This window comes from Otolemur garnettii, unplaced genomic scaffold (genome assembly GCF_000181295.1).
Source record: "Otolemur garnettii isolate 467f Iridium unplaced genomic scaffold, OtoGar3 scaffold00011, whole genome shotgun sequence".
In the NCBI taxonomy this organism is placed as follows: Eukaryota; Metazoa; Chordata; class Mammalia; order Primates; family Galagidae; genus Otolemur; species Otolemur garnettii.
This window is the reverse complement of record NW_003852406.1, coordinates 36070551-36084068: the sequence shown is the minus strand read 5'-3', so window position 1 is coordinate 36084068 and position 13518 is coordinate 36070551. Positions and strand designations below refer to the sequence as shown.

Sequence of the window (13518 nt, the reverse complement as noted above, 5' to 3'; positions counted from 1 at the left end):
CACATGATTCAAACAAATGAACCAGAACTTCAAGTGGATTTTCAAATATTTGAAGAACTACTCTGCAGACACCTGAAGAGATGTGAAACGTGAAGCTCCAGAGCTACAAATGAGAATGAAGAGAGGCATGTGAGCAGAGACAGATTTGGGGTCACTAAGAGGAAATGCTTCAGCGTTGGCAAGGAAACTCAGATTCTAGTGACAGAAGCCTAATTTGAAGTAGCTTGAGCAAAGGGAGAATTTTTTTGGCACATACATTCCAAGGCAAGTTTGAAATGCCAACCTGCAGGAAGGTTAGGGACAAAGCTGGGCCTCAGAAACACCTGCTGCAAGCCCTGAGAGCCTGCTGGACTCCACACTCACCAGCTTCCACACTGTCAGCCTGCTTCTTCCTCCCTGTCGACTGGTGGCTTCCATGGCGGGACACATGACAAGCTCAGGCCTCACAACTCAAAGATTTCTGCCACTGAGGTTCTGGTTTTCTCTCCCAATTTCAAGTTCAAAAAGTTTGGTGAAGAACTTGGATTGGCACAGCCTGGGTGTGTGGTCAGGGAGATAGGGCGCCGTGCTTACTCCTTTGCTCCCATTTTCTAACAGTTATAACCATCTACCTCTGGGCACTTTCTGGATGCTCTCAGGAATACAGAAGAGGAAGGTGAAAACACACATTGTGGTCACTTCCAATATGCAGAACCAGGTTTAGGCAGTGCTAGCACCTTGCTTTTGGAAATTGTTGAACGATTTAATTATTTTTCTGGGCATTAGGACTCTGCCCCTCCCTGTGATGCTGGGAAACAGATACTGAAGAGTGAAAAAGGAGGTTCCATTAAATCTAGAAGTGTTGACTGAACCCTAATCTATGCTAGATGGGGCGGGGTGGGGTAGGGGGGGCTGGTTGCAAGGTATATTTCCCAAGGAGTTCTAGCCTCCCAGGGACGGAGGTCTCTAATGGAGGTGGGCAGGTCTGCCAAGTGCTGGACTAACAGGCCCTGGTGACTAGGGTTGGTCAGGGCTGGTGCCCAGCAAAGGAGCGGCTTCTCCGGCTCCTTGTCCCCCAACGATCTAGTCCAAGCCTCGAGCAGCTTACCAGGCTCCACCATCCCAGCCTCTCGGGGCTGTGCCTAGCAGTCTCGCTTGGAGAAGGTGGCAGAGTCCGAGCTTCTTCACACGCTCAACGGGACAGGACGCGAGCGGGCAAAGTAGCTAGCTGGGACTTCAAGAAGGGCCTGTCCCGTTTCCTCCTGGCCCGACGGCTACCAGGACCGGCGGAGGAGCAGGGACCCTCCGAGCGCGGCTCAGCGGCTTCCCCTCCCCCGCCCGTTGCCTCAGAGCTGCCCTCGCCCAGGCTGGGCCGGGGAAGGGACAGCAGCAGGTGACGACGGGCCGCCGCCGGGCTATAAATACGGGCGCGCGTCAGCAGCGGGCGGGAGCTGGGTGGCGGGCAGGGGCCTGGAGGCGGCGGGCGCGGGGCGGAGGCGCCATGGGGTCGCGGAGGATCCCCACCAGGGGCTGGGGCGCGGGCGGACGGGCCGGGACGGGGGGCGACGGCGAAGACGAAGGGCCGGTGTGGATCCCTAGCCCCGCCAGCCGCAGCTACCTGCTGAACGTGCGGCCTGAGACCAGGTGAGCACCCTGCAAGGAGGGCTGAGGTGGGCAGTGGAGGCCTCAGGGGTCCTGGGTCTGGCCCAAGGGCGTCTGGGCCCTGGAGGCCCGGGCTGAGCCCCAGCCCAGCTCTCTCAGTTCTAAGGCCAAAGGCCCAGATTGAAGTGGCCTTCACGTCCACTCCTGGCTCCTCTTGACCCCTCAGGCCCTGTAGCCCTCAGGCTTCTGGCAATTCTAGGCTCAAGAGAGGAGAAAGACCCTACTTTGAGGTGATTTCCCTGAGGCCTGAAGGCTTTCCTCACCCCACCCCATAGAGGCTGCTCCCTAGACTCCACATTTAACTGGATTCCACAGTGGAGATAAGCAGAGTCAGAGTGGCTGGAATTCCTCTGTGGCAGGAGGGAGGGAGAGCACTTTGGGGAATGGAGAAAGGGGACAGGGATGCCAGGGTTCTGCCGGAGCAGGGGAGGTTCACCAGGATGAGACAGACCTGGGTAAACACAGCCTTCTCTGGGCCCAGGCCTGAATAGAAGGAGTGGGAGGAGGCCCTGCTCCCTGCTTGGCCCCATCCTGGGGATGCTGGGGTGTGAGCACTGAGGGAGCTGTGCCCAGCTCGGGGAGTGTGGTGCCAAGGGAGGCGTGGAACTGGTGAGCCCTCACTGGCCTTCTCGGAGTTGCAGAGGTGTACATGCTTTGTTTCAGGAGCTGGGCTGTCCCCAGATAGAAAGGCAACAGCAAAGACCCACAGTCACTCCTCAGAGGGACACACGCACCAACACAGAGTACATGCGTGGCCAGGAGACAGGCTTCTCCTGCCCCTCTGGGTGGTTGTTTCCTTGCACTTCCGGAGCCTGTTTTCCAAAGGGAAATTAGGGGGGTTAGCTGTTGGGAGGGTAGTTGTTTCCCAGCCCGAGAACATGGCTTATGGTGCATTTATGCAGAGAATAGCCAATCCTCTGAGGTGCTATTTAGAGACCTCTTATTCTCCATTCCTAAATCAGCACAAAAACAGGTGTCAAGGACATTCAGGAAAAGTCCTGGGCACTTTCTCATGGATTGACTGAGTCCTATTGACCTTGGAGTTGGAAAAGTTCAAATGAAACCGGAACCGGTTTCTGCATAAAACTCGTTAAAGGGTGTCACATGTCCAGGGCAGGCTGAGGACTGGTGTTAGTGACTGACCCAGACACAACAAGGCCCCTGGTTGCCAGAAGAGAATGCCTGTTCCTCCTCCCAATGCCTGGCAGAGACTGGATTGAAATTTGGACATTTATTCTAGTCCTTAGTGAAGCTGCCTCCCTTGTGGGAGCCTCACACTTCTCCCCAGTGATTTGTCTGGGCTCTGCCTCTTGTTTTTGGCCTTTGTCGATACCAGTGGAACAGATAGAAGAGTTGGAAGAAGGATTCTTCTTGGAGACAGCAGCATTCTTGAAAACCAGGCAGAATGGGGAGAGCAGAGGATCTGAGGTGTTAGAGAAAAGGCTGCAAGGTAGACACAGTGCTTCTGCCTGGCTGAACTGTTGTGGATGAGTGTTAATTGCATACCTCATGAGCACAGAGCAGTGTGCCAGGCTAAAGGTGGACTGGAAGTGGCTGGCTTAAGTGTCCTTGGACCCATTTAGGGAATACTCTTAAAAGGAATCTCTTTTCATCAAGCATTTGGAGGGGGCGGGACAGTGAGTTTTCTAGCCTTGGACTTCAGGTTGTGTTTGGCCCCTGTGGAGTTTTTCACTTCTCTTGCAAGCTGGCCACAGACTCTCATGGGTTCTGAAGGACAAGGGGAGGAAAGCCTTTGGTCAGAGTGAGGAGAATGTGAGTGGAGCTGCTTGGGTGGGAGGGGGAAGAGGCAGTTCTCAGTCCTCTAGCAAGGCCTGACCCGTCAGAGGCAGGTGTTGGAGGAGCACCCTCACAGCAAACTGCCTATGGGGGTGGGGAGGGGCCCAGAGTCCCCTGAGAACTTTGCCAACTGTGTGGCTCCAGCTGAATTGACCCCCGACTATCCCTAAGTCCTGACTGACAGACAAGTTTTGTCACCACACACTCTTGGTTCCAACGTTTTCTGGATCTGCTTTTACATCGGTTTTTCATGGAGCTCTTGAGATGTCATATTCATGTGAAGTCCTGTGAGGATGGGCTTCCCTGGGCACTGATACCCAGCAGGGTTGGGGGGGGGTTTACCAGAAGCCTTGGTCCAGGGTACAGAACTCACCACTACCTGCCCCTCGGCTCTGGTGGGGTTTCCAGTCAAATGTCAGCCCAGGGATATTTTCAATGCCCACTGGAGTCAGAGGCCCAACACACAGACAGTCCCACCAAACTGTAGGCACAGCCTCTTAGGTCACCCAATGTCTAGGACCTCCCCTTATAGGAAGGTGGGGTGTAGGTAGGCTAGAGTAGGTTAAAGGGTGGAAGCATTTGTTACCAATTAGCTTCTGTAGGGCACTCAGAAGTTCCAGAAGTCCCTGCCCCACATTTGTTGGAGGCCAGAGTCCAGATGGGCTCAGAGGAGCAGCAGAACCTATGATATTGCTATAGACAGTTTTGAAATAACCTCTGTTCTTCTACTTGGGTCAGCCAGTCTAGGGCAGTGGTCTCCTTCCTAATGCCGCGGCCCTTTAATACAGTTCCTGTGGGTCATGACCCACAGGTTGAGAACCCTGGTCTAGGGCTTCCAGGGAAACTAAGGTGCAGGACAGGACTCTCCCAGGGCCATTTATTTTCTAGAATAGATGAAAGCTAGGAAGGAGAAGGGATCCAGTTCCCATAGCCAGTCCTATTTTGCCCCTTTATGAGGAGATCTTTCCTTTCTGGGCCCCGAGTGCCCATTCTGTAAGATGAAGATGGCATGGAGAACACTTTAAAGCCCCAGAATTTGGTGCCCCTGTTCTGATCCCATCAGAGGCAGGGCACGGGGACCGGCCCTGCCTGGGGAAGCCCTGAGCCAGCTGCCGCCCAGTCAGTGGGGCACAGGCAGGTCTCCCACCTTCTGAAATCCAGGTGCCTCTACTGGCTCAGGATCCCCCAACCTGACCCACCATGTAAAGGTGAGGCCTGAGAAAGCAGGACAGTGGGTTGGGGAGCAAAATAGCTCCAGAGGCGGGAGAGGGCCAGCTATCCCAGCATGGTGCCTGCACGTGGGTCCTATGGAATGGTCATCTGCCTCACTGCATTAGAAAGCTAACTCTCCCCCTCTCCTTCCCAGGGAAGAAGTCCAGACCCAAAGAAGAAGAAATCTCTCAGTTCTAAGGAGAGAGACAAAAGAAATTTATGGTCAGGAAAGGATGGAATTGGCAGTGCCTTGGAACCATGGGAGCTTCTGCCCATGCAGCCACTGGAGGATTTTAAAGCTCTGAGCAAAGGCAGCTGCACTCTCTTTTGTGCCCTTCTTTCCATCTTTTCTGGAGTGGCAGCTCCCTCTGGGGGGAGAAGCCTTCTTGCTTAAAAAACTAATTTTTCCTCCCTCTCTTTCCTTTCCTCTCCCACCTTCCTTCTTCCTCCTCCCCCTTCCTTTGTCTTCTTCTTCTGCTCTTCTCTCTCTCCCTTCTATAGAACAGTGGTTGAATGGCCCACTGTATGCCTAGCACTGTGCTATGAGCTGCAGAAGCTACCAAAGAACTAAATTTGAAGCCTGAGTGCACAGGATTTAGTTAGTTAAGGAGAAGGAAGGAGGGGGGACTTTCCAAACAGGAAGGACAAAAGTGAAGACTCAGAATGGGCTTGGCCATGGAATCTGAGTGTAGAGAAGTAGAGAGAACCATGGTTGTAGTGGGGTGTGAGTAGATAAGTGCCTAGTCAAGGAGGGAGACTCCATGCACCACTGCCTACTCCAGGGACTGCAGCACTTTGTTCAGAGTGGTGGTGTGATGTGAGAGTTAAGGAGAAAGGAGTTCAGACAGTCATCAAATATGGAGCCATGAGGGCCTAAATCAGGGTCTAGATCAGGGCACCCAAAGCAAGAGCAGAGAGAACAGGAGAAAGAAGGGCCAGGAATTGTTGACTGACTAGATTTGGGGGATGAAAGAGAGGGAGGAATACAAAATGGCAAGTTTTGAGTTTGGGAGAATGCTGGTGATACCCACAAACCCAGGAGCGCTGGTGAGAAAGGAAGCCAGGTTTTAGAGAAGAGGATGGGTTTGTTTGGGGATATTAGTCGAGCTTTCTTGTGATTAGAGATATAGACCACAGTGCCATTGAACAGGCTGGGCTACTGACAAAGAAGGGAGAACTTTTCCCACCAGAAGAACAGCTGAAGGGAACGAGTGTGGATGAGGTGGCCCTGCGGTCTCTCTCTAGAGCCCACTACAGAGATTGGGGTCAGGAAAGGTGGAGGGAGAGGGATAAGAGCTGGCTCAGACCCAGTGGACTGGAGTTACACTAAGGGGAGCCCTGCATGGGTCCTGGCTCCAGATGTTCCTAGCCCCTATTTAGTGTCCATTCCTGGCCGCCCCAGGCAGGGGGGTGATCAGAGCCTCCAGGCAGGGTGGGCCTCTTGCTGTTTTGGTGGAGCTGGGTGCCTGAATTAACTGCTGTGTTTCTCTCTTCACTTTCCCAGCTGGTTTGCCTGGCAGTAGCCTCATTATAATTGTACCTTAACATATTAATGGTGGGTTTTCTTCAAGCCACCTGTCTCCTCCTCAGCCTGTCAGGAAATTTCCAGAAATGGGGCTCTTTTCTTCCCAAAAGCCAAGGGTTCAGGCAGGCACTGCCCCCAGGCTGGAGTGCTGTGGGGTGGGAAGACATCCCCGGCAGCTGTAAGCCTCACTCTTGGGGGTGTGACCCAAGTGCCAGGGACACACCTTTTTCAAAGCATAGCCCCAAGGGGCCCCCTTCCTGCCTAACCATTTTCCTGGACTTGGCTGCATTTAATGAGCTCTTGGTTTCAGATATGCTGGTATCCAGTGGTGAAGGCCACTTCCTAACCGGAGCAGGCCAGATAAGACAGCTGGTCCCTTTTAATAGAAAGGACTGTGGGCCTTGGATGGTGGCTGATTAATAGTTTGCGACTGTTGATTTTGCCTCCTCCTCTCCTTGCTGCTGAATTTGGCCTAATGATTCCATTTGCTGTTTTTGCTTAGCTTATCAAGCAACCAGTTGTCTCACCCCAGCTCTGGAAGGTAAATGCATATTGCACTACATTTCTCTAACTGCTTTTTTCTTGGGTCTGGGCATTGAGGGGCCACCGAGTGACTGCTCATGCACTAACCAGGCTGCATGGGATGAGGGGAGAGCTAGAGGCAGACAGGGAGGGTGTGAGAGGGTGCTCATGTGGCCATGGTTCTCACAGGGGTCAGCAGCGATGCTTGCATAGGTCATTTAAGAGGGGCACGGGGCCTCAGCAATAGAAATGTGGGCAGGGGTCCTTGAGATGCCTGCAATGACATCTCTATGCGCCTGGGAGGGGCACCATGAGAACAGAACAGGAAGCTAGTAGGTCCCTAACCCACCTCTTCTCCATCCTAGGTTTTCATGTTTTTTGTCACCATTTGTCTAGGTATGACACCTCATTGTTTGTGTTCTATTGCACCTGCCTTTTAGATTTTTTCTGCAGTCCCCTAAGTTTTCCTTTTCCTTCTTTCTCTGAATTTTCCTTTACTTCAGGCTCTCTCCATCCCTGCAGACTACAAACTGTAGGGAATCAGAGAGCATGTTAATACCTTCCTGTGTTGACTCTGAATCGGCTGCGGAGCCTGGGTGAGGCCTGCACATGCTCAGAGTCCAGGTTTGCAGTCCAGATTTGGGGAGAGTTGGCTATAGTTTCTCTGCATAGAGCAAGATTTCTGAATGGCTAACAGAGGTTTCTGATCAGTAATCATGTCTACAGATATGATTTATATAGTCCTCAATAGGGTGAATATGTGTGTCCTGTAGGTAGAAGAGGGCATCACAGCTGGCTCAGAGTGGAGTGTGGCGAGTGCTGAAAGGGAGAGAACCTGGGCAAACCAAGCTAACCTCAGGGCAAGGTCAGGCTCCTTTGCACATCAAAACCCAATGATTCTGATGTTCTTTAGAGACCGATGATCAGTCTGTGATATCCTTAGAGAAGTATGGAGTTGAAAAGACTAAGAGGTATGAGGTGTTGAGACTATCCAGATGTGTGAACTTCCTGGCTTCCTAGGAGACAGGACGCAGCCCACTGGGAGTCTATCCCACATCCAAGTGGTTTGGAGGACAGGCACAGAAAGCTCACAGCAACACGAAGCTGTGCAATATTCAGTGGATGTGACAGTATATATAGTGACTCTCTCTGTCCCCCCAAATACACCCCAAATCCACTTCTCTAGAGGGGGGCTTACATCTAGCCATGGCTTTCGACAGTTACTTGCAGTTTTCCAACATAAACCTTTTTTGTGGCTTAGCTTGTGATAGCTCACACCTATAATCCCAGCACTTTGGGGTGTTGAGGCATGAAGATTGCTTGAGGCCAGGAGTTTGAGACCAGCCTGAGTAACATGATGAGACCCCATCTCTGCAAAAGATAAAAAGAATTACTCAGGCATGGTGGCACATACTGTACCTGTAATACCAGCTACTTGGGAGGCTAAGGGAGGACCACTTGAGCCTAGGAGTTTGAAATTGCAGTGGGCTATGATCACGCCACTTTATTCCAGCCTGGGTAACAGAGTGAGACTCTGTTTTAAAAAAAAAATTATATACATATATACACACACACACACACATTATATATGGAGTTAGTGTGGAAACTTTGGGAAGATAAGTGTTCATTTCTATTCAAAAAGAGACATGAAATAAAATAAGCTCCTGCTGTTGCAGACCTAGCAGAGCACTGTCTCTGCACATTTCTTTTAGTGTTCTTTCCCTCTTTTCTCACTTTTGCAGTAACCGAAATTATTTTCTTAGATTGGCCCAAGACGCTTCATACCTAAGAGCCTAAGCTAAATATTGGATCTGGGCTCATGTTCATGATTGAGGTAGGATTCGAATTATGTAGGGAGGACATAATTAAAGATGTTTTGAATTAATTACAGAATCATAGAGTTTATCCTGGTAGCTTCTAGAAACTGTTGAAGTTTGGTATTTCCCGAAGTTAGAAATTGTTGTTAGTGTGATAACAGCAGGAAACGTTTTCAGATGCTTTTTATTTCATGAGTGTTCAGAGAGTTGCTAGTCTAGGTCCTAAAGGACCCTCCTGAGTAGCTTTTAAGAGGGAAAGGATTTGAGACCATCCTGAGAAGGAGCAAGACTCTGTCTCTACAAAAAAACAGAAAAATTAGCCAGGTATGGTGGCACACAATTGTAGTCCCAGCTACTCAAGATTGGCTAAGGCAGGAGAATTGCTTGAGCCCAGGAGCTTGTGGTTGCTGTGAGCTATCATGATGACATCACTGCACTCTAGTGCAAGTGACAAATGACAGAGAAAGACCCTGTCTCAAAATAAAAAAAAACAGGAATGGAAAAGAAACTTACTGGACAGATGGGTTCTAGGTCAGAGAATGTTATGAAAGTATACAGAATATGTCTGGCTGCAGACCTGTTCAAATGCTCAGTTGTGTGATGGGGTGGGATCCTCCTTTTGGATAGTATTTGTTGGGGGATGCTCCTGTCAACCCCTAAATGTCCAGGCATCTGCATTCTTGTGAGAGACCATGGCTGCCCCCCCATCAGTCCAGAAGTCCTATTTGATTCCAGGCACCTTTCCTGGGGTGCAACCTTTCTCCTCAAACTCAAGGCTAGATTAATATTCACAGAACAGGTGCAGTAAGCATGGAACACCTCACCCTACTCTATGGGAGGAGGTTATAGACTGTGTTTGCTTATACCCCTGCAGACCCTCACTTGGCCTCTTGTGGAGATGTTACAGGCCACAGACATTCCTTGGCTGACCACCCCTTCCTTTGTGGTACAGGCAAAGGCACCTTTGAATGATTTGTCTTTCTCACCACAGTTGCTCCTGCTTCCCTCCACTTTACTCCCTCACAGTCCTCCCTGCTGCTCAAAAGAGAGTGTGTGCCTGGGGAGTGGGAGGAGGGCATGGCGTGTGCACCACACAGGGTGGCTCTCTGGTGGCACTTCACACCTAGGAACGCACGGTGTCTTTGTTGGCCTGTGAAAGGGCTTGGCAGAGTGGTTTGCTCCCAGGGCCCTGGAAGGAGAAGTCTGCAAGGCCTGAGCTTTGTTGGTGAGTTTGGGCTAGACTCTGTAAGCCCACACATGCCCCTGAAATTTGGGACATGGACTTTCCTAGGGGAACTAAAAGTTCTGGCTTTTGCAGGGGTGGGTCTGTTTGTGGTTTGGCTGTCCTGCCAGCTGGTCCTAGAGCTGCTGACCATGTTTTCACTACAGCATATGGATGGTGTCCAGGGGTGGAGCAGGGAGCCACAGCTGGCTTTCCAGCACTTTCCCACATCCCTGTTTTGGATCAGAATTCATTTGGGTCTCTTTTTCCTGGTACCCCTGGGAATTAGAGTTCATCTCTAATTGGCTGTCTTATTCTTTGTTCACCAAGAGTCTGTGCTCACAAATGCAGGAGCTTCCTTCTGAGTACAGCTCCTGGAGTGGCTCCTGAGCTTAGGGGCTTTGAATCCTTGAGGGTTGGCTGGCTTTTCCCTCTCTGGCATGAATGGGAGCTCTGCTGTGCTGGGGGCTCCATCTCTCAGGCTTGACCTACCCATGTGTGTCTCATGCACCAGCTTCCCTGGAGGGTAAAGCAAGACCCCCAGTAAGGATGGGCTGGGGACACCTGGGATGGTAATTTGGCATGCTCGGGAGCCTGGCCTATGGTCAGAGACTGGGTCCGGAGTCCATTCCATCCCTTGATACCATCCCCGCCCCTAACCTGGCAAGGGGCACAGGCTGCCTTGAAGAGAGATTTGCCGGGTGCTGGAGCTCCAGCTGTAGGATGATGGACAGACGCGGTAAGACATAAGCTGCCTTGGACAAGGCCAGGCGTCGTATGTGTTGGGAGAGAGCTGCTCTGAATAGCTCTTTGCCTTTCCTAGGAGCACCTTCTGCTCCATCATTGCTCAGCTAACAGAGGAGACCCAGCCGCTATTCGAGACCACACTCAAGTCCCGGGCTGTGTCCGAGGACAGCGACGTCAGGTTCACCTGCATCGTCACAGGTAATGAGACTGTCTGTACACTCCATGCCAGGGCCTCTGCACAGAGCAGGGTCCAAGGAGGCTCTGGGGACAGGCGCGGTGGGGCGGCGGGCTGTGTGCACAAAACTGCAAGTTGACGCCTGCTTCCTTAGCTTTCTCTCCAGCTTAATCTTCCTGTGTGGGGGCCCTTGTTCCTCCTATTCTGGAGCCACATCTCTACCTTGCTCTCCTCCTTCAAAACTTGTCCTCAGTAAAGTTTCCTCACTCTCAGGCATACATACATGACTGATGAATCTTGGTTCCAATTGAAAGAGCTCTTTGGGGCCATTCCCTGATTTTCTCCATTTTACAGCTGAGCAGTGTGAGGCTCAGTCTTAAGCCTGAGAGGCGGGGATGTGCAGTGATTCTGATTGCAGATGCTAGAGGTAGAGTGCCTGGCTTGGCATCCTGCCTTGTTCCCTTTACAATTATTATATTGAGCAGGTTACATAATCTCATAGCTGCCTCATCTGTAAAGTGGGGATAGCATATAAACATCATCAGGTCATGTGACACTGAATTAATTAATACAGGCAAAGCATTTGGAATAGTGCCTGGCACACAGTAACCAGCAGGTAAGTATTAGACATTAAGACTGTTATTACATTCCTCTGAGCTTTGTGGTAGAATCTGAAGCAATGGGCTGGCAGAATAGGAAGCAGGGTGATACTCTTTGGGAGGGAAGGGAGGCTGGGGGAAGGAGTGCTAAGGAGGTGGCTCCCGGCATTGTCCCTTCTCCAGACTGCCCAGCAGAGTCCCCTTGCACCAACCTGACCCACCACTGGGCACCTGCCCCTCCCACCTGTGCAGACACCAGTTTAAGGGTTCTTGGTCCAGGCACCCTCTGAAAGCCTTTGGTTTTGGAAAATCAAACATCGGAGTTAGCCACAACTTTCCCTGATTCTGGGATTTGTCCACCCCAGTCAAGAAACAGCGTCTCTGCAATTGGGTTCCTGTGGGTTATTCTCACCCTTATGCACAACCCTCTGAGCTCCAGGCTGAGAACAGTCTCAGTTCCCAGGGACCCCAGACATGCCTGTACCCTTACCTTTGCATGGAATGATGCGTTTCATGAGCTGTCTCCATTGTCGTTGGGGTCTTACAAACCCTGTGAAGTAAAGCACTATTTTTAGTCAGATTGTACAGAGAAGGAAACTGGGAGAAGCTAGATGACTTGTCAGAGTCCACAAAACTAGCACAGAGGAGATGCTCCCTTGCCCTCTGTGGCATCTGAGGCTGCCTGCCTGTGCCGTGTGTCTGTGTGGCGCTGACAGTCTCCCAGAAGAACCTGCTTCTTTCACAGCTTCATGCTTCTGCGTGGTATTTTCTGTATTTAAAAGTCCTTAATTCTTCCTTTTTAAGAAATTAATTTTATTGTTTCACATTGTTTAAGACTTCAAATTATATGAAAAGGCATATATGAAACTACAGCAGCTCACTCCTCTCAGTTTGTCTTCCCAGAAGCAGAAGCAGCTCTTTTCATCTTGTGTCTCTGGCTTGTGTACATTTCCATAGTGCTGAGTGACATGTGGCTATGCCTGAGTGTTCAATTTCAGATGTCCTCTGGTTTCCTTCCCGTTATGGTAGATAAGGAATTAGCTCTTTTACACTATCATTTTCTGTTTTCCTAAACTTACCTTCTCATTATAGTTATATCACAGTTTTTACTTAAATCAACATTTACCTTATGCCTATGAAATATTATTCATGACTGAACATTATAGTATGCTGTGATTACATTTCTTTCTTCTGTTTTTCCTGAGATTAGTACTGTCCTTATTTTTAATTTATTTGGTTTTACAGTTTCTATTATTAATTTTTAATGCATTCTAATAGCCTCCCAATACAATGTACCATATGGTGAATGTCATCAGTAATCTGTTTCTTTCTTTGGAGACACCCTTCTAAGAGTTCTCCATTTCTTTTTTATCTGAACTGGCCTTGTAGACCTGATACACAGCTGTTATCCTGGGTCTTCCCTTTGCCTTTCCCAAGGTTTGATTCAGCTTCCTGGTCTTCCCTCTTTCTTGCTTTGTTTCTTGGCTTTACTGAAGTACCGCCACTGGCAGCTTCCTCAGGGCCTGAGGACGGCACCACTCCCTCGAGCTGCTCTGCCCCAGGATGACGTGTTTTTTTTCTGGCGCATAGTTGTCACCCTGGGGTCTCCCTTTGCTGTCATCCTGCAAATTCACTTTGCCACTTTCCTGTGCTGCAGTTTCTGCTTTTTGTACTCTACATCCTTTTCCTTCTTGATTTACATTCTTGTTTTGGTAGCTTTCTAGAATGAGTACACAAGAAGCAACTGACTGCTTATATCTGAAAATATCTTTTAATGGGCAATTTGTCTGGGTATATATCCTAAATTGAAAATAATTTTACCTTGGAAATTTTAAAGACATTGCTCCACTGTTTTCTTGCTTCCAGTGTTGCTGTTTAGAGTGGGAAGATGGTTTGTTCCTAATTCTTTGCATGTGACCAGTCTTTCCTGGAAGCTTGTAAGAGTATTCTGATATTTTGTAATGATGTATTTTGATATGGATCTCTTTATCCTGGTACGTGATTAGATGCTTTCAGGAAACTGAGAGCCTTTAGTTCTGGGAAATTTGGGATTATTTTGATGTTGATTTTATCCTCTTGTTTTCTCTGTTCTCACTTTATGAACTCCTATTTGGATATCTGTTGCCCTTGACTTTCTTCTTATTTTCTTATCCTTTCTTCCCCTTTTATTTATTTGTCTTTTTGTTCTGGGAGGTTTTCTCAGTTTTATCTTTCAACTCTTTTGTTGAATTTTTAATTTCTTTTTTTTTTTTTTTTTTTTT

At 49.7% G+C, this 13518-nt stretch overlaps 1 protein-coding gene across 1 annotated transcript in view; it reads left to right on the top strand.

Annotated features, from left to right (window-relative positions):
• Positions 1-1465: 1465 nt before the first annotated feature.
• The window catches only part of ALPK3 (alpha kinase 3), a 52472-nt gene continuing 40419 nt past the window's right edge, over positions 1466-13518 (top strand). Inside the window, exons 1-3 of the mRNA XM_023510100.1 lie at positions 1466-1623; positions 6678-6716; positions 10560-10681. Of these exons, the coding sequence (XP_023365868.1) occupies positions 1481-1623; positions 6678-6716; positions 10560-10681 (304 nt within the window). The 5' untranslated portion in view covers positions 1466-1480. The remainder of the gene's footprint in view (positions 1624-6677; positions 6717-10559; positions 10682-13518) is intronic.